Source organism: Vulpes lagopus, chromosome 2, assembly GCF_018345385.1.
Source record: "Vulpes lagopus strain Blue_001 chromosome 2, ASM1834538v1, whole genome shotgun sequence".
NCBI classification, from domain to species: Eukaryota; Metazoa; Chordata; class Mammalia; order Carnivora; family Canidae; genus Vulpes; species Vulpes lagopus.
The window spans coordinates 62,576,115-62,603,215 of record NC_054825.1 but is presented as its reverse complement, the minus strand read 5'-3'; the positions used below and the strand labels follow the sequence as shown (position 1 = coordinate 62,603,215).

The 27,101-nt window shown below is 35.9% G+C and overlaps 1 protein-coding gene across 2 annotated transcripts in view; it reads right to left on the bottom strand.

Moving 5' to 3' along the window:
* Positions 1-27,101, bottom strand: part of WDR72 (WD repeat domain 72) — a 230,245-nt gene that overhangs the window by 121,454 nt on the left and 81,690 nt on the right. For both annotated transcript variants that reach the window (XM_041746685.1, XM_041746684.1), the window contains exon 14: positions 26,457-26,659. In XM_041746685.1, coding sequence (XP_041602619.1) covers positions 26,457-26,659 — 203 coding nt within the window. The remainder of the gene's footprint in view (positions 1-26,456; positions 26,660-27,101) is intronic.

Below are 27,101 nucleotides of genomic sequence, written 5' to 3'. Positions count from 1 at the left end.
ACTGGTAATAAATTACTATATTGGATACTTTTTGTTTTCTTTCAGCAATGACTTCACTGTGTATTCTTGCTATCATTACCAATTAAAGTGGAGCCTGCTTTAGCCAACTGTATCTAACGGTATATCAGTCCCGATGCTCCAATTGCTTTGGCAAGTATCACAGGGTCAAGAGGCTCCTTTGACCTTTATCATCTAAGTCTTTCTGACCACTCACTATTTGAAGCAATCTCAGCTGAACAGATGGACACTTTCTGTGACACTATAAAGCTTAGAATATAAAGATAAATGAAATTGTGTTTCAGGCTTCAAACTGGTTTATGGGTGTAAAATATTGTTAGTGTTTCCTACAAAATCTCCAGTTGTAAAGTGCACATTCTGATTCTGGCTAATGGTTAGAACTGCTTGCTTCTTTTTTAATTGTAGATTTAATTTTTTTTCATCTGAGGAATAGCAGAATTTTATAAAGGTGTGACTTAGGGTCACTTGGTTACATTTTAATTACTATAATAATAGCCCATTTAAAAGTACAGGGTTTATTTTTCATTACTGTGCAATGGTATTATGCATGTTTTCTCTTTTAAATTAATGATGCATCAAAAAAGTTATACTGTACACAGAAAAAAAAACTAAGACTATAAATGTTGGATGAAATAAAAATGAGGATTTTAACTTACCTTAGACATAATTTTTTTCTCTTAAACTACATCATTCACTTGCTGGAAGGAGATTCTAGTATTTTTACATTTCTGCATGTGAATGGTAAAGGATTAAGCAACAGCTTTACATTTCATTAATCCTTTGGATTAGTATATCATCATGGTTATTGGAATATTTAGAAATTTTAAGTTTAACCTAAAGTAGAAGATATTTAAAAATTTCTTCACTTAAACTCAGCCTGGTCTCCTTTAAATAAAGTGACCGTATAATTTATTGTTCATACCAAGCCACTTTTGAGAGTGAAATAGTATACTATTAAATAATTACATTGGAAAAATAAGCATGTACTAGGAAGTCATAGTGAAATTGGAAGCATGGTAATACTATCTCAAAGGAAAAAAGCAATGAATATGCTTATTTTTTAAAATCTATTTTTCTGTATCACTCTTGCAATGTGACTATTTTTCTGTAAGCCACAATTATAACTCTGTAAGTCTAATTTTAAATGACTAAAAAAAGGAGTAAGTTTTTGTTTTTTAGTTTTCATGCTCAGTTTATTAGTTCCAATTCTTAAAAGCCTCTAGTTGCAGTAAACAATAACAAGATAATAATAATCAAAGCGCCAATAATAAGACTATTACCAAATTGTTCAAAGCTTTTTATTTCTATATTTTGTGCTTAGGAAGTCCATGAAGCTAGTATTCTGTTACGATATTTCCAAAATAACCTCTCAGCAGTCACCTAAATTTCTATAAGGCAAAAAGATTTGATTGTAGGCAAGTGAGAAACAATAGGTATAATAGTTTTAGAGTTAAACCACTCATTGTGTTTGAGGAGCTAACAAGTTCAGAGTGAGAAAGGGATAAAGGAAGAAAAATAAGATAACCAAAATCTCTTGGTGTCAGAAAAAATGTTTCAGGGCACCCAAGATTGGGAACTGGCTAACAGACTAGAGGGCAAAAGTTAGGTTCCCCTAGAAGGAACCACAATCACAGGTATATCCCCACTTTCTGCAAAGAGATAAAACTCAAACACCAGCTTTGAAGTTTCAGGGTTTTCGCAAAGAGATAAAACTCAAACACCAGCTTTGAAGTTTCAGGGTTTTCTAATTCTGAAAAGCAAATGCACAACACAATCTCCTTTCTAGATAATAAAATACTTTAGTGACAGAAATCAACTTTAGGAAAAAGCTCTCAGAGAGCTCAGGAAAAAAAAAAAAAAAGGCAGGTTGAGGTATAGCTACAAAGGAATTGTGGAGACTAATACACATAACCAAATACTCTAGTCTGAATGCGTCATCCCAAAATTCCTATGTTGAAATGCTAATTTCAATATCATGGTTATTGGGAGGTGGGGATGTAGAGAGATATTAGTGCCTTTTTAAGAAGAGGTCAGAGAGCCAGTTAGCTCTCTTTCCACCTTGTGAGAATAAAATAAAAAAAACAGCCATCTACAACCAGGACAATAGCCTTCACCAAACACCGTATCAGCTAATTAACTTGATCTTGGACTTCCCAGCTTCCAGAACTGTGAAACATGAATTTCTGTTTTTTACAAGTCACCCAGTCTACGGTATTTTGTGAGAGCAGCTCAAGCAACGATACTTAATCAAATGCAAAAACAAAGCCCAAAATTTCTCCAAAATATAGAGCATCACAGTACTAGAGACAAAAATAGAAAGAATTACTTATATTGGTGCAAAGCTACAGTGAGGACTCCACTAGAATGCTGGATAAATTTGACCAGATTGTAGGAGCAAAATGTGAAGGAATGGAATTATTTCTGCACAAAGAAAGACTAAAAAATAATATGACTCAGTCTGGAAACTTGAAAGGATACATTTAATTATAAAATCACAATAATAAAAAAATAAAGAAATAAATAAAAAATCACAATAATATAGAATACAAAATGTTAACTCATGTATCAAATTCTGAATTATTGAAGAGACTAAAGATATTTATATATTATTATAGATTTAAGAAAAATAGTAAGGGGCATTTGAATGAGAACTTAACTTTAGAAAAGTAACTTTTGCTATGTTGTTTCTGCCTTTAATGAAAAATAGTACTACTACTTACATAGTATTAAAAATATAGATCAACAAAATCAACCTAATCATTAACCACACTATCCAAAGAGATTTTTTTTCTTAAAGATTTATTTATTTATTCATGAGAGACACACACAGATAGAGAGAGAGGCAGAGACATAGGCAGAGGGGGAAACAGGCTCCCCGCAGGAGCCTGATGTGGAACTGGATCCCGGATCCTGGATCATGCCCTGAGCCAAAGGCAGATACTCAACCACTGAGCCACCCAGGCATCGCTCCAAAGAGATTCTTAACTTTTTGAAAGTAGAAATCTGAAAAGAAACCGTGCTTTTCTATTTCATACTCATAGACAGGAAGAATAAATATTGTTAAAATGTCTGTAATACCCAAAGCAGTCTATATATTTAATGCAATCCCTATTGAAATACCACCAGCATTTTTCACAGAGCTAGAATAAACAAACCTAAAATTTGTATGGAACCACAAAGGCCCCAAATAGCCAAAGCAATCTTGAAGAAGAAAAACAAAGCTAGAGGCATCACAATTCCAGATATCAAGTTATATTACAAAGCTGTAGTGATCAAGATGGTATGGTACTGGCAGGAAAACAGACACATAGATCAATGGAACAGAACAGGAAACTTAGAAATGAACCCACAACTAGGTGGCCAACTAATCTTTGGCAAAGCAGGAAAGAATATGCAATGGAAAAAAGGTAGTCTCTTCAACAAATGGTGTTAGGAAAACTGGACAGTAACACCCAGAAAAATCAAACTGGACCACTTTCTTACACTTATTTATAAACAAAAATAAACTCAAAATGGATGAAAGACCTAAACATGAGACAGGAAACCAAAATCCTAGAGGAGAAAATATGCAGCAACTTTAGGCTAGACATGTCTCCTGAGGCAAGGGAAACAAAAGCAAAAATAAAGTATTGGGACTTTTTCAAGATAAAAGACTTCTGAACGGTGAAGGAAACAATCAACAAAACTAAAAGGCAACCTGTGGAATGGGAGAAGATATTTGCAAATGACATATCTGATAAAGGGTTAGTATCCAAAATCCATAAAGAACTTATCAAACTCAACACCCAAAAAATAAATAATTCAGTTAAAAAATGGGCAGGAGACATGAATAGACATTTTTCTGAAGAAGGAATACAAATGGCTAATAGACAAATGAAAAGGTGCTCAACATCTCTCATCATCAGGGAAACACAAATCAAAACTACAATGAGATATAACCTCACACCTGTTAGAATGGCTAAACTACTGATTTGAAGGGATACATGCACACTAATGTTTATAGCAACATTATAGCCAAATTATGGAAAGAGCCTAAATGTTCATTGACTGAGGAATGGATAAAGCAGATTGGAGATATGTATATATGTGTGTGTGTGTGTGTATTTTGTATATACATATATATACCTGTATACACATATGTATACACACACACATATATACACATATATATGTAATGGAATATTATAATGGAATATTATATATATATATATAAACAGAATATTACTCAGCCATATAACGAATGAAACCTTGCCATTTGCAACAATGTGGATAGAGTTAGAGAGTATTATGCTAAGCAAATAAGTCAGAGAAAAACAAATACCATATGACTTCACTCAATGTGAATGTAAATGTGGAATTTAAGAAACAAAACAGATGAACAGAGAGGGTAAAAAAAGAACAGAAAATAGACAACTATGGAGAACAAACTGAGGGTTGCAGGAGGGGAGGTGAACAGGGGGATAAGTGAAGTAGGTGATGGGTATTTAGGAGATCATGTATTGTGATGAGCACAGGCTGTTGTATGTAAGTGATGAATCACTAAATTCTACACCTGAAACTAATATTACGCTGTATGCTAATTAAATTTAAATAAAAACCTAAAGGAATAAAAAAGCAACCAGACATTTCCACAAAATTTCTTATAATTTTATAGATAAAAGGGTCTTAGAAATTAATATCTGTGTAGTCATTAGTATACTTATTAAATGCTTCCAGTCTTTCTCAGCACATGGCTTTGGTTTCATTAGTTTGGTTTTTGTGACCATGATGAGCAGAGGCCCCTTTCTGACTTCAGATTGGTGCATGGAGTAAACAGGAAATAAACTTGGGTTGTTTTTAGTTAAATGGGGCATTGTTTGCTGCTAGCCTATCCTGCTCTAGACCACAGGCAACTTGATTTATCAGTAGATGAATGACGAGATAGAAAAATAACTACAAAGGGAAAACATTCCTGTGTTTCTTCTCTACTCTTCTATTACTATCATATTCAAACTTCTGTACTCTAAATACTTCTGACACCAGATGTGCAGGAAGTTTTCCCCACACCAAGCAATTCTCAGACACCAGGTGGGACACGTGTCCTACTATTTAACTCAATTCTGACACCACTTATCTGCAGATAACATCACCACAGGTTAAGTCCTTGGTCTCATAAGACTACCCCACTTTGGATGTAAATTAGAATCCAGGTTGTCACCTGTATTTCTGACCAACCAGCTATAGATAGAGAGTTCCCATGACCACGTCCTCAGATTTGGTCATCTGCTAATATGGCTCACAGGACTCAGGAAAACAGTTTGCTTACTTGATTGTCAGTTTGTGATGAAGGATATTGAAGGATTCTTTGTCAAGTTGAAGAGCTACATAGGGCAAGGTATGTGAGAAGAAGCAGGGTGCTCCCATGCTCTAAGAGCATTACTCTCCCATATCTGTGTTAAAGAACCCAGGAGTTCTCTGAAATGTGTCCTTTGAGTTTTTATGAGACTTCACTGGATAGGCATGGTTGATTAAATCAGGGGCAATTGGTGATTAATTCAAGCTCCAGCGTCTCTCTGTCTCTCCGGTGTCCTGCAGTCAGTGGATCCCGCTGAAAGTTCCAACCATTTAAGTCCAAGCTGGTTTTTGACAACCAGCCCCTATCTTGAGCCTTTCCAAAACTGACCTCATTAACATAAACTCTGATGTAGTTGAAAGGCTTGTTATGAATAACAAAAGACAGCTTAATGGCTCTCCTATGTGGTCTCATTTGTTACGTGCTTTGTTTTTCTTAGAAACTACTAGAAGACACAAAAACCATTTTCTCCCCTCCCATTTCTGAAAGGTGGTCACAACTGTTTGAATAAATACTTCATCAGTCAACTTCGGTTTAATCTGCATTCTATGAAAATTCAGTAACACTAATAGAAAAAAAAAGTAGTATCAAATTTAAAAGCAATTTCATTAAAAAGCTAAATTATATGAGACAGGAAAGATATGCTCCTATATGTCCTATATGCTCTCTTTAAATAGAACTGTTTCCTTCAATTTTTGTACTTCTCCCTGTATATAACTGTCAATTAAGACAAGTATGTATTGCTAAATTATTCTGTACTTACCCCCTCGAGATGAAAACTAATTAAAAGAGATGTGCTGTAGATATGCTGACTTGACTTTACTCCAAACACCTTTGCTTCTCAACTATGACATGTAAGTCAGTGCTACCACTGATGAAACTTGATGCTTTCCAAACATCATATTAATAAGCTTATAATTGGCCAAAAGTTCCGAAAGGATGTAAGTTGGAGGAAAAATAACTTACTTGGAATTGGTTTACCAGTAGGTAGATCAAAGGGAAAAAAAAGATGCTTCCTTTTTGGAATCATTCTTATGCATAGTTACATAAAGAATAACTAGTTGAATACTTATTTTGGGTATATATCTCTCTGTGTGGCCACTATTTTAGTCATATGCAATTTAACACCTACATACTAAACTGAAATCAATACCTAGAGAATGCATTCACTTAAAACTATACAATTTAAATTAAAGTTTATGGGAAAAAGTTCTTTCAAATGACCATTTGACAATAAATAGCCATGTATCTAGTAATTAATTGACAAGATCAAGTTTGCAGACTACCTTAAAGAAGTAAGCACTGGGGGAAAGATGACAAAAATGTCTAAAAAGCCAAAGTGGATTTCACAAATCAGGGCCCTCAAATTGATTTAAAACAGTTATAACTTTTAGCAAAGAGGGAGCATTATAGAATATCTGTTAATGGCAATATCAAATACAGTTTTTCCACTGGAAAGCTTCCATTCCTCTCGTAGCCATTACGCTGAATTATAATGGAATCTAATCACAATATATCCTGCTGCAAGGGTTAGAAAATCATGGCCAACAGGCTAAATATTGCCTACCACCTGTATTGGTAAATAAAATATTTTTGTAACACAGAAATACTCATTCGTTTATGTATTGACTATGGCTCTTTGGTATTGCTGAGTAGTTATGACAGCCTGTATGGCTTACAAAGCCAAAAATATTTACTATCTGTTCTTTTATAGAAAAAGTTTGCCAACCTCTGGCCTATTCTAAATTAACAGGAATCTTAAATGTATACGGAGATTTTTTTTTCAAGGCAATATCACAATATAAGTATAAAGCATGTAATTTAAGGTGTTGAATATCCTTGATTCAGGTAAGTTATATTTTAACAGAGGATTCTAAAACTTGTATTGGTTATGTGATTTTCCACTCCAAATACAAGTTATTCTCAGAAGTCCAAGGCCAGGTTCACAGACTTCTTTTTATTTTCCTGCAGAACTATAAGACATGGTCATGTCTTCCACCATTTCCACTATATACTCTATCGCTGGTCCTGTCAATTCTTCATTAGTTCCCTATTCACCATCCACCTTTATATTCTGGGGTTTGGATCTGCTGTTCTCCACAGCAATATCTCATTGATCTATCAAGATTTAGACCTAACATCACTTCCATATTCCCTAGATAACACTGGTCTCGGGGATCCCTGGGTTGCTCAGTGGTTTCGTGCCTGCCTTTGGCCCAGGGTGCGATCCTGGAGTCCCGGGATGGAGTCCCGCGTTGGGCTCCCGGCATGGAGCCTGCTTCTCCCTCTCCTCTGCCTGTGTCTCGCCTCTCTCTCTTTCTCTCTATGTCTATCATAAAAAAAAAAAAACAAAAAAAACAAAAAAAAAAAACCAACAACAACAACAAAAAACACTGGTCTCGACCTCTACAGAGGCTCCAGTAGCACTTTCCGATGCAAGTCTACAAAATTCACATATTGTATCATGGCTTTTTCTAATTTGAAGTTCAAAAATTCAACACTCATTAGTAATTTCCTTCTCTTGCTGCATCTATACAATAGTTTCCTTTTTTTACATCCTCTCTCCTCTAATCCAATTTTCCACACAGCAACTAAAGTAATCTTTTCAAAACATAAATCAGAGGTGTCATGACAACCAGGACTTTATTGAAATTCCTTGTATCAAGAAAAGTGTCTGGCACGTGGTAGGTGGTCAATGAATATTTACTGAATAAATATTTTCATCTCTATTCCATGCTACAACACTTACATAACATATAGATATAGCGGTTCTTTGTTTTAAAGGAACTTAAGGCCTAATTGAGAATATAAGAAAAAAGAATTCTTGTGAAATAACTAGGTAATCCAGAGTTAACTTACAATGTTTAATTAGTAGGTGCATGGTAAATAGTGCATGCAGATACTGTGGATAGGATTTCATTAGGTAGAGAAACAATATCTGTATATGATATAAGGCAGGGAGAGACACATGGGGAGCAGAGTCAGCAAAGCAGCCACATAAAGGAGCACTGGCTAGTCTGCAATTACTGGGATGCTTTCTCCCTAGAGGCAATGGGATGGAAGAAGAGCAAATCCTAGGAGGTTTGTAATTTCTGGGATTGCTAATCCAGCACACTACCCTATGTTTCTACAAGAAAGAGTTAACTAAAAGCATTGGCCACGATACATATCACAGAGTGGAATCAGCCCTCCTCACCAACCTCCCATCAGAGAGAGTTCGGCAGTTTGCAAATGATCTACGGAAGTAGGAAGCATTGTGTGCCACTTGAGGGATGCAGCGTTGTGCCAGAGACTCTGCATTGGGAAATGAAACATAAATCAGGCCTCTTCATATTTATTACACTTACATTTCTAAAAGTTATTACAAACCTGTTGATTAGATTGTTGCTGGCTTCAGGGGTTTTGTATTGAGGGGAGGGCTAAGTAAAGTAATTATTTGAAGGAAGCAGAGGGCCTATGATATACACTACAATCCTCAGGCTGTTTTTGAGTGCTTATTTTAGATAACTTTGTTACTAGAAAAAAGAGTCTGAGATTTAAGGGCAAGTGAACGGGGCAATAATATAAACTTTGCTGGTGTAAGAAACCATTTCACCACACTGCCTTTCATCTTTCTGAATCTATATCAGCTCACCGTTGTGTCTACCTTACCCACGGTGAATCATTCCTCCCAGGGTGCTAAACATCCTAAATTTCATCACCAGTGTTTAATAAATTTTTTCTTATAAACTTTTGAATTGATTTGGACTGGTCTAAATATCAATATCTTTTATAAACTTTTAAATTGATTGGGACTGGTGTTTAAATATCGGTGGGATAGCAGTTATGTTCAACAACCTCTTTTCTTTGTTGTTATTGACTATTTTTTGCTAGGTCATCCCTCTGTCAGATCAAGTCACATGTAAACCCAATTTGGACTTAAAGCACTGTCTACCAAAATAAATACGTATTTTATTTTTAGAAGTCACTTAATTTTTTTTCCTCTACAATTGAAGATGTATACTCTACCATCTTACCATCTATGTTCATGTTCATCAGCTCTTGGTCCTCCAAGTGTTTATTCAACAAATATCTCTGAATGCCTGCCTTGTATCAGACATGTGTTAGGTGATGAGGATACTGTGATAAACTAGCAGAGCAGGTCACTGCCCTCTTTGTGTTTATATTGTTGTGGAGGGTGGAGAAGATAAACAATGAAATAAAAAGGATGCTGAGAAAGAGAATAATGGAACATGCATGTTACTTACTTTAAGGGAAGTGACACTGAAGCTTAGACTTCCAGGTGAAATACCAGAGAGAAAAGATTCTGGCAGAAGACTAGCAGTTGTGGAAATACGAGTTTTTTAGATAAGGCCAAGTAGTTGGGAATTAATATCTGCATTATGGTCTGAAATCTACAGGTAACATTTTTGTGTATCTTTTTCACATATGCTCATAATTTTGGATTTTATTCTGGGGATGAATACAACTCAGATTAATAATAATTGAATGTCCATTTCCAAGGTTCTTTTCTTTCCATTTAGATTATGCTGGTGGAAGTTGAAAAGACAAATTCAAAAATCATGATGTGGGTTCAACAAATTGCAACATCATACAGCTGAAGAATATGTATAATCATTATAGGACATTTATATCACCTCCAAGGTAAGTGTCAAAATCAAATTTAAAACTCAGAAGGAATCCTCAATATATATGCCCCGAATGTGGGAGCTGCCAAATATTTAAACCAATTAATAACCAAACTGAAGAAATACTTTGATAATAATACACTTATACTTGGTGACTTCAATCTAGCTCTTTCTATACTAGATAGGTCTTCTAAGCACAACATATCCAAAGAAACGAGAGCTTTAAATGATATACTGGACCAGATGGATTTCACAGATATCTACAGAACTTTACATCCAAACTGAATACACATTCTTCTCAAGTGCACATGGAACTTTCTCCAGAATAGACCACATACTGGGTCACAAATCGGGTCTGAACCGATACCAAAAGATCGGGATAGTCCCCTGTATATTCTCAGACCATAATGCCTTGAAATTAGAACTTAATCACAACAAGAAGTTTGGAAGGACCACAAACACATGGAAGTTAAGGACCATCCTGCTAAAAGATGAAAAGGTCAACCAGGAAATTAAGGAAGAATTGAGAAGATTCATGGAAACTAATGAAAATGAAGATACAACCGTTCAAAATCTTTGGGATGCAGCAAAAGCAGTCCTGAGGGGGAAATACATCGCAATACAAGCATCCATTCAAAAACTGGAAAGATCTCAAATTCAAAAGCTCACCTTACACATAAAGGAACTAGAGAAAAAGCAACAAATGGACCCCACCCCCAGCAGAAGAAGACAGTTAATTAAAATTTGAGCAGAACTAAATGATATCGAGACCAAAAGAACTGTGGAACAGATCAACAGAACCAGGAGTTGGTTCTTTGAAAGAATTAATAAAATAGATAAACCATTAGTGAACCTTATTAAAAAGAAGAGAGAGAAGACTCAAATTAATAAAATCATGAATGAGAAAGGAGAGATCACTACCAACACCAAGGAAATACAAACGATTCTAAAAACATATTATGAACAGCTCTATGCCAATAAATTAGGAAATCTAGAAGAAATGGACGCATTCCTGGAAAGCCACAAACTACCAAAACTGGAGCAGGAAGAAATAGAAAACCTGAACAGGCCAATAACCAGGGAGGAAATTGAAGCAGTCATCAAAAACCTCCCGAGACACAAGAGTCCAGGGCCAGATGGCTTCCCAGGGGAATTCTATCAAACGTTTAAAGAAGAAATCATACCTATTCTACTAAAGCTGTTTGGAAATATAGAAAGAGATGGAGTACTTCCAAATTCGTTCTATGAGGCCAGCATCACCTTAATTCCGAAACCAGACAAAGACCCCACCAAAAAGGAGAATTACAGACCAATATCCCTGATGAACATGGATGCAAAAATTCTCAACAAGATACTAGCCAATAGGATCCAACAACACATTAAGAAAATTATTCACCATGACCAAGTAGGATTTATCCCCGGGACACAAGGCTGGTTCAACACTCGTAAAACAATCAATGTGATTCATCATATCAGCAAGAGAAAAACCAAGAACCATATGATCCTCTCATTGGATGCAGAGAAAGCATTTGACAAAATACAGCATCCATTCCTGATCCAAAAACTTCAGAGTGTTGGGATAGAGGGAACTTTCCTCGACATCTTAAAAGCCATTTACGAAAAGCCCACAGCAAATTATCATTCTCAATGGGGAAGCACTGGGAGCCTTTCCCCTAAGATCAGGAACAAGACAGGGATGTCCACTCTCACCACTGCTGTTCAACATAGTTCTGGAAGTCCTCGCCTCAGCAATCAGACAACAAAAAGACATTAAAGGCATTCAAATTGGCAAAGAAGAAGTCAAACTCTCCCTCTTCGCCGATGACATGATACTCTACATAGAAAACCCAAAAGCCTCCACCCCAAGATTGCTAGAACTCATACAGCAATTTGGTAGCGTGGCAGGATACAAAATCAATGCCCAGAAGTCAGTGGCATTTCTATACACTAACAATGAGACTGAAGAAAGAGAAATTAAGGAGTCAATCCCATTTACAATTGCACCCAAAAGCATAAGATACCTAGGAATAAACCTAACCAAAGAGGTGAAGGATCTATACCCTAAAAACTATAGAACACTTCTGAAAGAAATTGAGGAAGACACAAAGAGATGGAAAAATATTCCATGCTCATGGATTGGCAGAATTAATATTGTGAAAATGTCAATGTTACCCAGGGCAATTTACACGTTTAATGCAATCCCTATCAAAATACCATGGACTTTCTTCAGAGAGTTAGAACAAATTATTTTAAGATTTGTGTGGAATCAGAAAAGACCCCGAATAGCCAGGGGAATTTTAAAAAAGAAAACCATAGCTGGGGGCATCACAATGCCAGATTTCAGGTTGTACTACAAAGCTGTGGTCATCAAGACAGTGTGGTACTGGCACAAAAACAGACACATAGATCAATGGAACAGAATAGAGAACCCAGAAGTGGACCCTGAAATGTATGGTCATCTAATATTCGATAAAGGAGGAAAGACTATCCATTGGAAGAAAGACAGTCTCTTCAATAAATGGTGCTGGGAAAATTGGACATCCACATGCAGAAGAATGAAACTGGACCACTCTCTTTCACCATACACAAAGATAAACTCAAAATGGGTGAGAGATCTAAATGTGAGACAAGAGTCCATCAAAATCCTAGAGGAGAACACAGGCAACACCCTTTTTGAACTCGGCCACAGTAACTTCTTGCAAGATACATCCACAAAGGCAAAAGAAACAAAAGCAAAAATGAACTATTGGGACTTCATCAAGATAAGAAGCTTTTGCACAGCAAAGGATACAGTCAACAAAACTACAAGACAACCTACAGAATGGGAGAAGATATTTGCAAATGACATATCAGATAAAGGGCTAGTTTCCAAAATCTATAAAGAACTTATTAAACTCAACACCAAAGAAACAAACAATCCAATCATGAAATGGGCAAAAGACATGAAGAGAAATCTCACAGAGGAAGACATGGACATGGCCAACATGCACATGAGAAAATGCTCTGCATCACTTGCCATCAGGGAAATACAAATCAAAACCACAATGAGATACCACCTCACACCAGTGAGAATGGGGAAAATTAACAAGGCAGGAAACAACAAATGTTGGAGAGGATGCGGAGAAAAGGGAACCCTCTTACACTGTTGGTGGGAATGTGAACTGGTGCAGCCACTCTGGAAAACTGTGTGGAGGTTCCTCAAAGAGTTAAAAATAGACCTGCCCTACGACCCAGCAATTGCACTGCTGGGGATTTACCCCAAAGATTCAGATGCAATGAAACGTCAGGACACCTGCACCCCGATGTTTCTATCAGCAATGGCCACAATAGCCAAACTGTGGAAGGAGCCTCGGTGTCCATCGAAAGATGAATGAATGGATAAAGAAGATGTGGTTTATGTATACAATGGAATATTACTCAGCAATTAGAAACGACAAATACCCACCATTTGCTTCAACGTGGATGGAACTGGAGGGTATTATGCTGAGTGAAATAAGTCAATCGGAGAAGGACAAGCAGTGTATGTTCTCATTCATTTGGGGAATATAAATAATAGTGAAAGGGAATATAAAGGAAGGGAGAAGAAATGTTGGGAAATATCAGGAAGGGAGACAGAACATAAAGACTCCGAACTCGGGGAAACGAACTAGGGGTGGTGGAAGGGGGGAGGAGGGCGGGCGTTGGAGGGGAATGGGTGACGGGCACTGAGGTGGACACTTGACGGGATGAGCACTGGGTGTTTTTCTGTATGTTGGTAAATTGAACACCAATAAAAATTAATTTAAAAAAAATAGAATACCCAATCTGTTTTGGTATTAAATTTAAACTGAAGATTTAATTGTTTACTGTCACAGTTGAAAATACTGGAGTTCAAAACATGCTATTGATTTAATAATTAAGTCAAATAAATTCCTGTCATAAGTGTTAAAAAAAAAATAAAATAAAACTCAGAAGGTATTTTTGCTAAGAAAAGAAAATATGTAGATCCCAGCTTAAGAGAAACAATACAAATTACATAAGAATAATAACTGATTAGCAATTTGAATTTTATGGACATTTTGAAATATTAAAGGAGATACTTTATAGATTTCCTTCATGTATCAAGGTGTCCAGAACTTGTAAACAAACAAGCGAAAGTCACCAGAGGACAGGAAAACCTCTATTTAAATTCTTTTTCAAGTATCACTTAACCATCAACTACACCTGCTTTAATTGTCAAGTGAGGAAACCTTTCATTACAGTATGGTGTTAAATGTTTACTCTGAATGAAATTCATCATATCCTGAAAATGGGAATTAAAAGCAACCACATTAAATGATTCATCAAAAAGATATCAGGAACTGTAAGAGGACTATAAAAATATTAAGAGACATAATGCTTCATTTATACATAATGAACTACTGAGTATCTTGTAGATTATATTGTTTGGTTCTGTTATATTTCATGATTTGCTACAAATTAAGCACCACTTATAATGCTTTCTTTACAAAAAAATAAAATAAGGACCAAAAATCCTCAGGTTGAATCCATTTGTAAAAAATAAACAGATTTTGTAACGCCTGGGTGGCTCAGTGGTTGAGCACCTGTCTTTGGTTCAGGGCATGATACCGGGGTTCTGGGATGGAGTAGCTCATCGGGCTTTCCACGGGGAGCCTGCTTCTCCCTCTGCCTATCTCTCTGTGTCACTCATGAATAAATACATAAATATTTTTAAAATAAGCAGATTTTGATAATTATTTCCTGTTATGAAACTGTATTCCGATAAATAAGATTATAATGTTTTAAAATTCAAGAGCTTAGTCCTAAAATCAATGGACACTGAGTATTATGTTAAAGCAAAAAACCACCAAGATGTAGTCCCATAAGTGACCCAGAAGAACAGTAGAGCAAACCACCATCTGGGGTGCTGTTTGTGTTCCAGAAACTTATTTCTGGTGCAACTCATTACATTTGCTATATCTGATCCCAGGTGTTCCCTTGAGTAACACAGAGGGTAGACCATTAAGTCAGATGTATATTTCATGGCAGAATTTATTATGATTGACAGAATTATCATAAAAAGGAAAATACATTTTTTGAATGAAACATATTCAAAACTGATAATTTTCTACTACTGTCATACTAATTTTATGCATCCTTAATAATACCAGAAATTTAATACCTAAGGTAAAAAAAAAAGTTCTAAAGATTGGTTAAGCTATTATTAAATAGCTAAACAAGAAAGGTAAACAGGAAAAATACACAAGAGACCTTAAAGACAAACAATTTGTTATCTATAAACCTGACTTTAATTATAAATGACAAAGTTGAAGAAAAGATAGGTCCTTGGTAATTAAAGATCTTAGACTGCTAATCATATGATAAAGTTCTAGAATTTTTTGAAAGTTCTAGATTTAGATTTGGAGAGCCATACCCAGTGTCAATTTCTTTTCGTGGTTGTGCCTCATGATAACCATGTAGGAAGAGACAGTACCCACATTATACTTTCTACACTCTGCTGTATAATCACAGTTGATGTCATGCTATGGTTTTGGAAAAACAGGGTTCAGTTTAAGAGACAAAAGAGACAGATCTCCTATAGCACAGACCAATCCCCCAAAGGAATAGACAGGATGAAGAGGTCCCAAGAGTCTTGATTCAAATTTCAGAAATGATTATTAGTACTAGGACAGTTAATCAGGGCACTTGGGCAGAGTTAAATGTTCCCAAACCAGAAGAAGGTAATAGTCCTAAAACAGTAGTCACCTTGAGTCAGAAAAACTTCCCATCTGTAGGCAGAATTGTAAGAATGACCCCAAGATTCTCAGTTCCTTGTGAAATATACCTTCTTCCAGTTATTCAGCCAAACACAAATCTGGGTACTATCATGAAGGGATTGTGCCGATATAATTAAGGTTTCAAATCAGTTGACCTTATTTTATTATTTTTAAAGATTTTACTTCTCTATTTGAGAAAGAGAGCACTTGAACAGGAGGAGGGGCAGAGGGAGAGGGAGAAGCAGACTCCCCACTGAGTAGGAAGCCTGATGTGGGTGGGGCTTGATCTCAGTATCCTGGCATCATGACCTGAGCCAAAGGTAAACACTTGACTGAGCCACCAAGGTAACCCAGATCGGTTGACTTTAATATAGGGAGATTATCTGACTCATTCTGACTTATTCTTATTCAAAGATATTTTGAAAGCAGAGAGTTTTTAATAGCTGTTTGCAAAGGGAGAAGTCAGAGATTCAAAATATAAGGGGACTTGATACAAAACAATTTTTCTGTGCTGGATTCAAGATTGAGGGTGCTATCTGGCAAGGAACGTGTGGTCCTGGTTGACAGCCAGCAAGAAAATAGAGACCCCAGTCCTACAACCAAAAGGAAATGAATTCTGCCAATAATCTGAATAAGCTTGGAGGAGGTCCCCCAGCTTCAGATGACACAGCAGCCCCCCAGGCTACACCTAGATTCCAGCCGTGGGAGACTCTGCATAGAGAATCCAACCAGGCCATGCCAGATTCTTGGTACATGAGAAGCTGTGATATAATATATGTGCATGGCTCTAAGCCTCTACGATCCTAGTAATTTATTACATAACAATAAAAAAATGACAATGCCATAGTTTTTGAAAGGTTCGGGTGGAAGAAGCCAGAGTGGTCATCCATGAGAGCTGAAACTGAGGTTCCTGGAAGGAAGTGGTATACAAGCAGGGTAACCAGAAAAGAAAAAGCAGAGATCCAAGCAAAAGTTAAATCCTATCAACTTAATCACAGCAAAGGGAATTCTGGAATTCTGGGACTACAGGAACAATCCCAAACTGATTTTTAGTCCACTAGATCCCCCACTTAGTTAGCAATGAATGTTAATTGAAAGAAGTGGGGTGGAGGAGGGAAGACAGGACAACCCAGGAGCCCAGGAATGAGCGGAATTGGGCAGGTCAGAGCCTGGCTGCAGGCTCCGTTGGTCAGCACATTCAGCTACATGGGGACTGAGAGAGCAGAGACAGGAACCAACAAGCCCAGTCCTGTACCTAAACCTGATTTACTGTGTGATTCAATCAAGATGAGCCTCTCAAATCCCCCTGGTGGAGAAAGGAGAGGGGAAACAGGTAACTTGATCACTTCCAGTTTTAACACGCCACCATTCTGAGAGTGGAAACAGAGGTTTTGGTGAACTTCTGCTCCTCCATCACTCCTCTTTAAGCATCCAAATTAATATTCTACTTCAAGGAGCAAAAGGGAAAGCAAAACATTTGCTCCCAGAGAGTAAATGGAGAGGACCAACTTTTGTGTAGTGACCAGAGACCTCTCCTACAAGCAGGAAGAAAGTGATAAAGGTGAGCATGATTCTGTATTTTGTGAGCTTTCATATTGGCTCTCTAAAACCATCAGGTCTGGTACAACACATGAAGACCAAAAAAATCCCCCAAATCAAAAATTTTCATTCCTATGTGACTTTGCCCGGAATTAAATATATGCCTAAGAAGTCCCGGCTGCTCACAGCAGTTTCTTATGACCGTTTTTTATATATCTGGCAGAATGATCATACTTGGATCCAAAGCCTATGTAGGATATTTCAATTTAAGATCAAAACAGCTGTTAACAGACTTATATGGGGTTCATTGTATATAGAGAATTGCAAATAATGCCATTTATGTCATTATTTGTGTCTAATGTCATGAATGCCATTTGGGGATGCAGAGAACCAGTCGTGCCTTCAGGATGTCACTGTTAAAATGCAATTCAGAAAAATGGATGGGGATATTAGCTGGATATATACTTCAATAAGTTCATGCTCTTTTAGTTCCAATGAATAAAGCTAAGGTCTTAATACATTTTGTTTTTACCAACATAGGGGAAACATTCCATGAGAATAAATGCTTTCTTTTTTGAGAATTGCTTCCTGTTACATTTTTGCATTTGCAGCTCTCTTAGGACCAGTTTCAACATAAGTCATTGGTACAGAAGTAGTGCTCCTGTTGGGATTCCTTTAAATGGGTCCAGATGGTACTCTTAGTTAATAAGTGATATTACCAGCTTTCAAGAAGAAAGATTTTATTCTCCTTCTTTTCTTTCCTGTTACAAGCCACTAACCCTTTTAGTTAACTCATCATCTGAATTTCTAAAAACACCATTTTTACGCCAGAAAATATCATCCACTGTGGTAGTCATAAACAATAGGAGATAAACATGAGATACTCCTGATACAAGATGATATCTTGGTCACTGAGGAAACTCCTAGTTTCTGCAAAAAGATAGTATTTACCATTGCTTTGTCATCAGAACTGGCAAACTGTTTAAAAACAGAACATCCAAATCCACTGACATGAATTTGTATCCCCACAGATATGGACTTCTTTCAGTAGGTTAAAGACTTGGGTCCTACAAGAAGCAGAATCTTAACAAAGTTGTAAAATCACAGGTTTTTAAAAAGCAAAAGCAATTTACAACTGAGAAGTACGTAAGAAAGGAAAGAAGAAATGAGGGAGGAAAAGTCCCCAATCATGGGCAGTGGTATATATGATATGGATAAGATTACAGAATTCATAGTTTCTGCAATATCTCTATAAAATTATTAATGTAAATGTACATAATTTAAAGCCATGCTTTAAAAACTATGTCACAGTGTCCCTAGGTTAAGCTAAGAAATTAAAATGCTTGATATGTTTAACTTTTACTCATTTTTCTATGCTAGAATATCCACCCTGCAAGTGAACGGATGATGATAATCAGACTATTTAATTAAAAAAGGGTTATGATTTTAGATTTCTGTGTTTCTTACAATGAAGACTTGAGGGAGGGGACAGAGAAGAACTGAGCTAAATCTATGTGAAATCTAACACTAAAGAAATGGTATAAACATTTATTCACTGAAAGGGTTTACTTTAGAATTAACAAAAGAGATAGCCTTTTTTGGAACCAGCTAAAACCAGTGCAGAACAAACCCTTTCTCCTAGAAATCACAACTGCCTATCAGCAATTATAAAAACAATAACGCTGACCTTGAATCAGCTTTAAAGGTCTTTGTATACAATTATATTATCAGCTTTATGAATTTTCAGTTGCTATCTCAGCCACAAATTCAATAAATGCAGAGTTGGTCAGTAATAGGAAGATGGCTATTTTAACAGGCTTCACTGAAAAAGGCATTTGAGAAAATAATTGTCATACCAGCATTTTTCATGTTAAAAATGACAGCTCTTTCAAATCCTGCTCAGCACACACCTTCAATGAAGACTTATGACATCTCAGGTAAACAACAGTAAAAAAAAGATCATAGACAAAACCAGAAATAATTTAGATAAATAATACCTGCAATCCTAGGAAATCAACCGTCAGCTAAATGGTTTTTATACCTAGAAAATTTTTCTTTTATTCAATATTAGGATTCAAAGTAAACCCTTAAAACATTTTTTTTCTCATCTTGAGTTTATAATTTCACCTCCTCTTCTGTAATCTTAAATGTAACAGCTAGCAACAGTACAGAAACCCAAAGCAAAAGAGCCCCTGCATGTAGTTATTGAAATTAACAGATTTGGCATCTTTTGCCATCAGCCAGGTATCATAGCAACCTTGTATTGCTGAAAACTGCTAGAAAACTCTTCAAACCCAGCCGGACTCTGCTTTAGGGAAATCTTTGACAATGCTGGGGACATTACTGGCTGTCAACATCTGTGGGTGTTGCTATGGGCACAGTCACAAAGAACCCCGCCATCTCCACAGAAAGGTATACATGCAGAGAGGGTGGGAGGGACACAGATACATTGATAAGAAAATCAAAAAGAAGAAATAATTGCGCTGGCAATATACAATAGGCACACAATTTTGAGACCATGTTTTACACTACTTCTCTCCCATTGAAGCTAGAGAATCCAAATTCAGCTGAACTGTAATTGTGACTAAACATGAACCAGGGGGTGGAAATAATATCCTAAAACTCTGCACTTGTACCATTTATCGCAAGTCTTAATTTAAAACTCGAAGTGAATTGCATTTAAAATAATATTTAAACTTCCACTTATAAACCCTTGATAGTCGTTTATAAATCTACAGAAGAGAAAAGAACAGGTTACCATGAACAAGAACCCAATATTGATTTTTCGCCGGTGCAGTAAGGCATCTCCATTCTATTTGGCTGCTGTCAAAGCCACTCTTTAACAGCTGGAGTCAAATTGCACTATTTACAGCAAGAGCCCTTGTCAAGTGGACCATAAGTATCCTAACAATACACTATTCAAATGGCACTTTGCCACACAAATTGCTGACTTGATGAATAACCTATGTCAATGACTAAGGCCAATATAAAAGTTTCATTTTTATGAGAGGCTTTACATTCACACATTAAGTAAGCTTTCTTTGAATAACTATTAGGCTATATATTTCAGGCCTTGGGACGCTGAAAATAATTAAAATCTGTTTAAATACATCAAGGGAACTTGACAACATTAATATGGATCTGGTGTTAACTACATTTGTCACACGAGTCAGAACAGTGCCCTTCTGTTCCTGGCACTCCCCACCGGCGCGTGCAGTACAATGCAGGACTTAAACCAGCCACGCACCATGAAATACGAGCATTCTCCTTTTGTGCCTCTAATTTACATGGCCAACGAATGTTTAGATGCAAGCAGTGCTTTGAAGTCCTGTGAGGAAATTCATGGTTGCTTCTGTGTGCAGATGGACAGCTGGAGTCTTTTAACCCTGTGTTTTGTACTTTTCACAGTGACTCTGAGACCTCCTACATTAGTTTTGAAAGAAAGCTGAGATAGGCTTTTCATACTTTTTCTCAACATTGAGGTGACTGTACCACAAAGTTTACATTTATGCCACAAAGTGAGAAAGGGACATTTCTCATAAAGGAGCCATAAGAAAGTTATTAAGTATTACAGAGATTTTTTATTTAACTATTATATGTTATAAAAGTGGTTATACTCTATAGTCAAAAATTTGCATCACTTCACATGTTTCACAAAGCAAATTGGCTTGTATATTTCCCTGCTACTGTATATTTCTATATCTTACTAGGATGAGTGTTGTCATTTAGGAACTCAAATTTTAAGTTGAGATTCACTAAATCAAAATACTCAGAATAAAAATCTTAAACCAATGTGTAAAGAGAGAAATTCCTATATTTTAGTGACACACATGGATGTCTAATAACAAAAATTTATTTTCTTGTAAAACTACCCAAAGTTGATGGAAAATATTTTGTACCTTAGGAAAAAAGCTATATGCTATTTATTACATTTTAAAAAATATACCAAAAATTAACTACTCATCAAAAAAAGTGAAAATTATCACTCTTTATTAAGGATTTATCCTTCTGTAATGCAATTAATTGTTTTAAAATACATATTATTTGTTTACTATAGTGATTAAATTTTGTTAATAAAATAAAAATAATTCAGTAAAAAAACTAAGTTAATGTACAACATGTAATGTTGCCACATGAATTATTATTTCATATTTCTACATGTAAATTTACAGGTGACATTTTAAAGCATTATCATTTAGAAACTACTCTTATTTTATTCTGGTTATTTTTAGTGTCATAAAATACAAGGAACTAACATTTCATTTTGATAAAGTAATTAGTAGTGGGATCCAATTTTTTACTGGTGGCCTACTGGTGCACCATCTGTGTTTTACGAGAGGTAGCAGGATAAAGCTCTAATAAGATTTTTCAGCAAATGGTACCAAATAGACATTACTTAAGGTCAAGTAAAGGTTAAAAAATACATATTTCTATAAAGCTCACTCGAGTATAAATAAATGTAAATGAATGCTTTATCTATAATCAATTTTATATGTTTGGATAAAGATGTACGTACAGGTACATTATTTAAAGGAAATGCCATTAAAAATTTTTTTTGCTTGGATTGGGAGCTATCATGTACATACTTGTTTTTCTAAAAAGGCAGATTTGCAAACATGTATGCATTTCATGATTTCTATCAAGGAACAGACCCAACGAGGTCATTGGGATTGTATTCCGCATAGCGCAAAAGAAGTTGGAATGAGTAGTTTCATTAGAAATTCAGATATCTAAGGAGGAGAGGTGTTGGCTGTTTTGCCAATCATCCTATAGTACCCTCATAATTTCTAAGTCTAGAGAGGACTGTTTAGATCAGAAATTGGCCAACTATAGCCAGGGAGCATCAAATCTGGTCCACTACCTGTGTTTGTAAATAAAGTTTTATCGGAGCACAACAACACTTGTTTGCTTAAGAATTGTTTGTGGTAGCTACTGTGCTCAAATTGCAGAAATGAGTAGTTACAACAGCGAAAATCTGGTCCTCAAAGCCTAAATGTTCATCATTTGATTCTTTACCAAAAAGTTTGCTTATCTCTGGTTGAGTTCAACACTGTCCAATACAAAAAGAATGTAAACCACATAAATACTTATAAGCTGCCTAGTAGCCATATTTAAAAAAAAAAAACATAAAAATAAACAGGTAAAATTCATTTTAATAACATTTTATTTAATTCTCTCTATAAAAAAGATCATTTTAACATGTGGTGCTAGCAAAATTTCAAGCATTTAATAGCCATATTCGATCAGTGGCTACCATATTAAACAGTGCAGCACTAAACAATCAACGAGGGGGAGCTGTTGGAGCCCCGCATCTAATAGAAAATCAGTTTTTTAAAAGAAAGGGCATCCCCAGCACACTGTAATGGATCTAAATTGTGATAGTTAAAATAACCCTGTTTATTACTTATTTACAGACAAGAAATGCAAACAAACAAACAAAAAGTTTAAAACCAACTCAACCAACCAACCAACAGACAAAACAGGCCTTTTCTTCTTAAAATATGAAGCTACAAAGATTTCTGCTATGTAGAGATGATTTTAGTAAGGTTGTTTATTTCCTACTTTGAAGCTAAATTCCTCCCACTGCAATTTAAACAGTTTCTATCTTGTTTTATCCTCAGCAGAATCTGAGAAAAGCAGTTCCCCATCACTAATATGATATTGTATTCCTTTAAATCCTTTAAGACTCTGGCCCTCTCGTACTCCAAAGATTTTTCTTTGTCTAGCTGCACAAATTCAACAACTCTAGCATTTCAAATTGGACCCATTTTGAAAGTGTTGTATTACATTTGTTGTTCTCTGTAAAATCTTTTCCCAAATCTATATTCACTCTTCAAATGCAAGAAAACTTGAATATTGCATTCAAATAAATTCCAAATATTTTGAAACACAAGTAGCTCACCATGTCACAGATCTACCATGCTTTCCTTCCCTTTAAACAATTCATTCTACCATTTGAAAGTACTTCACAGCATGCCACTGAAATCCACATAAAAAAGTTCTGAAACACAAAGAAACTTTATTATACATTTCTACATTTCACAGGGTTACTGTCCCTCATTTTCCTACCTCTAAAATGAGTGTGGTTCAAATCTTCTTCTTTAAAACTATTCTTTTCTTATGAAAACTCATGAAGCATTTTAGTACATTAACAATAAGGACAATGGAGAATTTCAAGCTCTCTTGAAATTTCATGCATATTAAATTTGTAAATAAATGAAGATTAAGATAAAACAATCTCAAGAGCTTAGATCAAAGAAGATGAAAGGAAGATATGCAGCCATAAAAGGGGAAGCACAAATAAAAATACCTCTAATTAGCAGTAAGCTCAATAATAATAGAAGTATGGTGTCTAGAACAAAGGAGGTGATAGTCCTATCTGAATAAACTTGCCAACTCTGAAGAGAGTGAATGTTAGTCATCTGAGGCAAAGGGCAGTAGCAAGGAAATAAAGCTGGAATAAGCCTAAGAGTAGGAAAACAAGACCCTGGCATTTTATTGCTTTCTGGAGTCAAGAAAGAAACAAAATTACATAAAGAAAATGAAATCTATATATACTATTACCACTACCTAAAGGGTAGCTCTGAGGTCCTCCAAGAAACTGAAAGAAATAGTAATCAGTTTACCTTCTGGGAATTAAGCTAGTAAAATAGGCACTTGATGAATGAGATTTGCTCCTGTAGACCTTAGGCATCTGACGTGCACGAGTCAAGACACATCTCCAAGATCTTGTCTACTATTCTAGCATATAATTCCCACTAGAAAACTCACACTCCATTATGCATAGACAGCAACAAAGCCACATCAGGTGGGAGTGCTGGGCAGTCATCAGGGCTCACTCACCAAGCTTTATTTCTCTCGATCTTGGAACTCAATTCCCCACCCTTGGAGACCAAGATCTTATGACTGTCATCTTTGGTTGTGAATGTTAAAGTTTCATCAGAGTGACATAATTTTCCTTATAAGATAGGACTTATATCAAAAACATGAAAAGCAGTTTTGGGAATCCAAAATCAATTTGACTAGATGAGAAAAGAAAAACAATAAACAACAACAAGCTGTAGCCTACTGACTGGTTTTATTCTCTCATATTCTCCTCTTTTATTTTTTATTTTAAGACTTTTTAAAAGATTTTTATTTATTTATTCATGAGAGACACACACAGAGAGAGAAGCAGAGACACAGGCAGAGGAAGAAGCAGGCTCCATGCAGGGAGCCCAATGCAGAACTCGATCCCGGATCTCCGGGATCATGCCCTGGCGATAAACCGCTGAGCCACCTGGGCTGCCCATATTTTCCTCTTTTAAAGGAGGAGAGTATGAACAAAAGTGTGTGGCCTAAATGCAATTAAAAAAAAAAGATTCAATACTTAGGAATTTTTCAACGTATGTCAGCCTTGACCAAGAAACAGTATCTTGCATCAGACTCTTGGAGCTCAGCGAATGAGCACCCTCTGCCCTCCACTCAACGCTCATCAAGGAGTCCTCTGTGAAAATGGCACTTGCCTTTTCTCCCCTGCTACCTGTAGCTTGGCTATAGTGAGAACGTGCTGAGAGATGAACAAAGTTTCAGTTATATTTATCATCAAAAACTTGAGCCTTGTCATTCTATGATACATGCATTTATTGGGTATTTGGTTAGTGTGACTCAGTTCTCAAAAAATTGATAAAGCTTGGCTTTACTGATAAAATCTAAATCAAGTCTTTAAACCTAAAAAGCTGAAGATCACACACTGGTGCCCTCACCCCCCAAACTATAGCTTTTTTTTTTAAACTTATTTAAAATCCATACCCAATATGGGGCTTGAACTCATGACTCTGAGTCAAGAGTCACATGCTCTACCCACTGAGCCAGTCAGGTGCCAAACTCCCCCTTTTTCCTCACCCTGCAGCTTTGAGGCACAGCTTGAGCAGCTTATGAAGCTTTCTTAAGGATGACACATCGAGCACCTGTGTGGTTAAGTTGGTTGGGCATCAGACTCTTGGTTTCAGCTCAGGTCATGATCTCAGGGTCCTTGGATCAAGCCCCACGTCAGGCTCTGGGCTCAGTGCAGAGTCTGCTTATCCCTCTCCCTCCCCCTCTGTTCTTGCCCTCATTTGTCCTCTCTCTCAAATAAATAAATAAATAAAATCTTTAAAAGAAAAGATGACATATCCTTTTGCTTTGAACCATTACATGCACATGAGATAAAAAACAAAGCCTTAATAAGGACTTTAAATAAGGCTTAGTATTAGTCTTCATAATACTATTAAAATGATGGAAACTGTTAATAAATCAGCAAAATTTTGATTTAGAAATCCCACTTTTGGAAATATATCCTGTTAAATAATACTGAATATGAAAAAAAGCTTTGAGGTTCATAGATATGTTATTCATAAAGTGAAACATAAAAAACAATCTCTACATCAAGCCATAGGAAATAATTTAATCAATAATAATATATGCAAAGTATAGAGAATGATGCAGACATTAAAATATCATAGATAATATTATGAAAATAGGTTTGCATAGAAAATATTCCATTAGATATATATATACATATAAATGGCATAGTTACAACAACATGATGAGGGGGTAACTTAGAAATAAAGATGACAAAACGATGGAAGAGTCCCTTAAAGAAATCAGATTAAATTGCCATATCATTTTAAAACTGAAAATAAGAAAGCTCATCCAAATCTCTGTGAAGGTGGTTGACTTGGCTTACAAAACTAAATGCAAACTCTATCATTATTTATTAATTAAGGCTTGGAACCCTAAAGGGCTGGTGATCCTACAGATGCTGAGTATATAAAAAAATTCGTCAATACAATGACCCAGTTTTTGTGATACCTTTTTGGTTTATCTGTAATAAGCATTTTAAAGAAGAGGTCACATACACTCAACTGAAAAACAAAAATGGATCCAGACCACAGAATATAGCCCCTCCCCCAAATGAAAACCATCTAGAACTCAAGAGTTAATATAAGATTGACTCAATTATGATACTCAGAGCTTGTCAAAAAGAATGCTATACCAAACCTAATAACCACTTAAAAAGTTATCCTGATTCACCCAAGATCACTTGGTAGATATGTCTGGTAGATGCAGTCACCTCTGAGTTCTTGCTTCTGTGCTGACATTTAATTGCCACATATCCATGGAGGCATGTTCTCTGTGAGCAGCAACTTGGTTTGAACTTACCTTACATGAAGACTCCACCTGCAAACCAGGGCAAGGTATTGGCCCAAGCTGATAGGAGCTGGAGGATCTCTGTTCTACACTTTTGTGCTTATGTGTTTCTGAGGCAGCTGGAAGTATAGATTCAGGCTTTAGAAGTTGTGAATCATCACAACAATTGAGAATAATTCTTGCTCTTTCTCCTGTTTCATGTCTTTCCAAAGTGCCTGGAAAACAAGATTAAAAATTTTAAAAATTATGCAAAATATTTACTCCAAAAGAATGAAAAGAACAAAATACTTTTATCAGAAAAATTATAATTCTTTAAGTGATCATGCCTTCTTATAGATGAAAAAGGAGCCTGAGAGCTTTCTCTATATTATTCAAATCATCTTACAAAGGCTGAAATTATGGGCTTGAAAACCCCATCTTCCTATTTGTGCTTTTTTATCCACTGAAATCAACAGGGCATTCAATAGTCTTTAACAGTAAAATCTCTTACTTATTATACAGTATGCAAGTGATCAATAACAACCAACTATGGAATATTTTAGTGCTGTCCCCTAGTGTTTCAACTCACAAATAACAGAGAACCACAGTGCTTTTTGCTTTAAAAAAAAAAAAAAAAGTTTCTTTTGGTAAAATATGTACATAATTTAAGTGGATAGG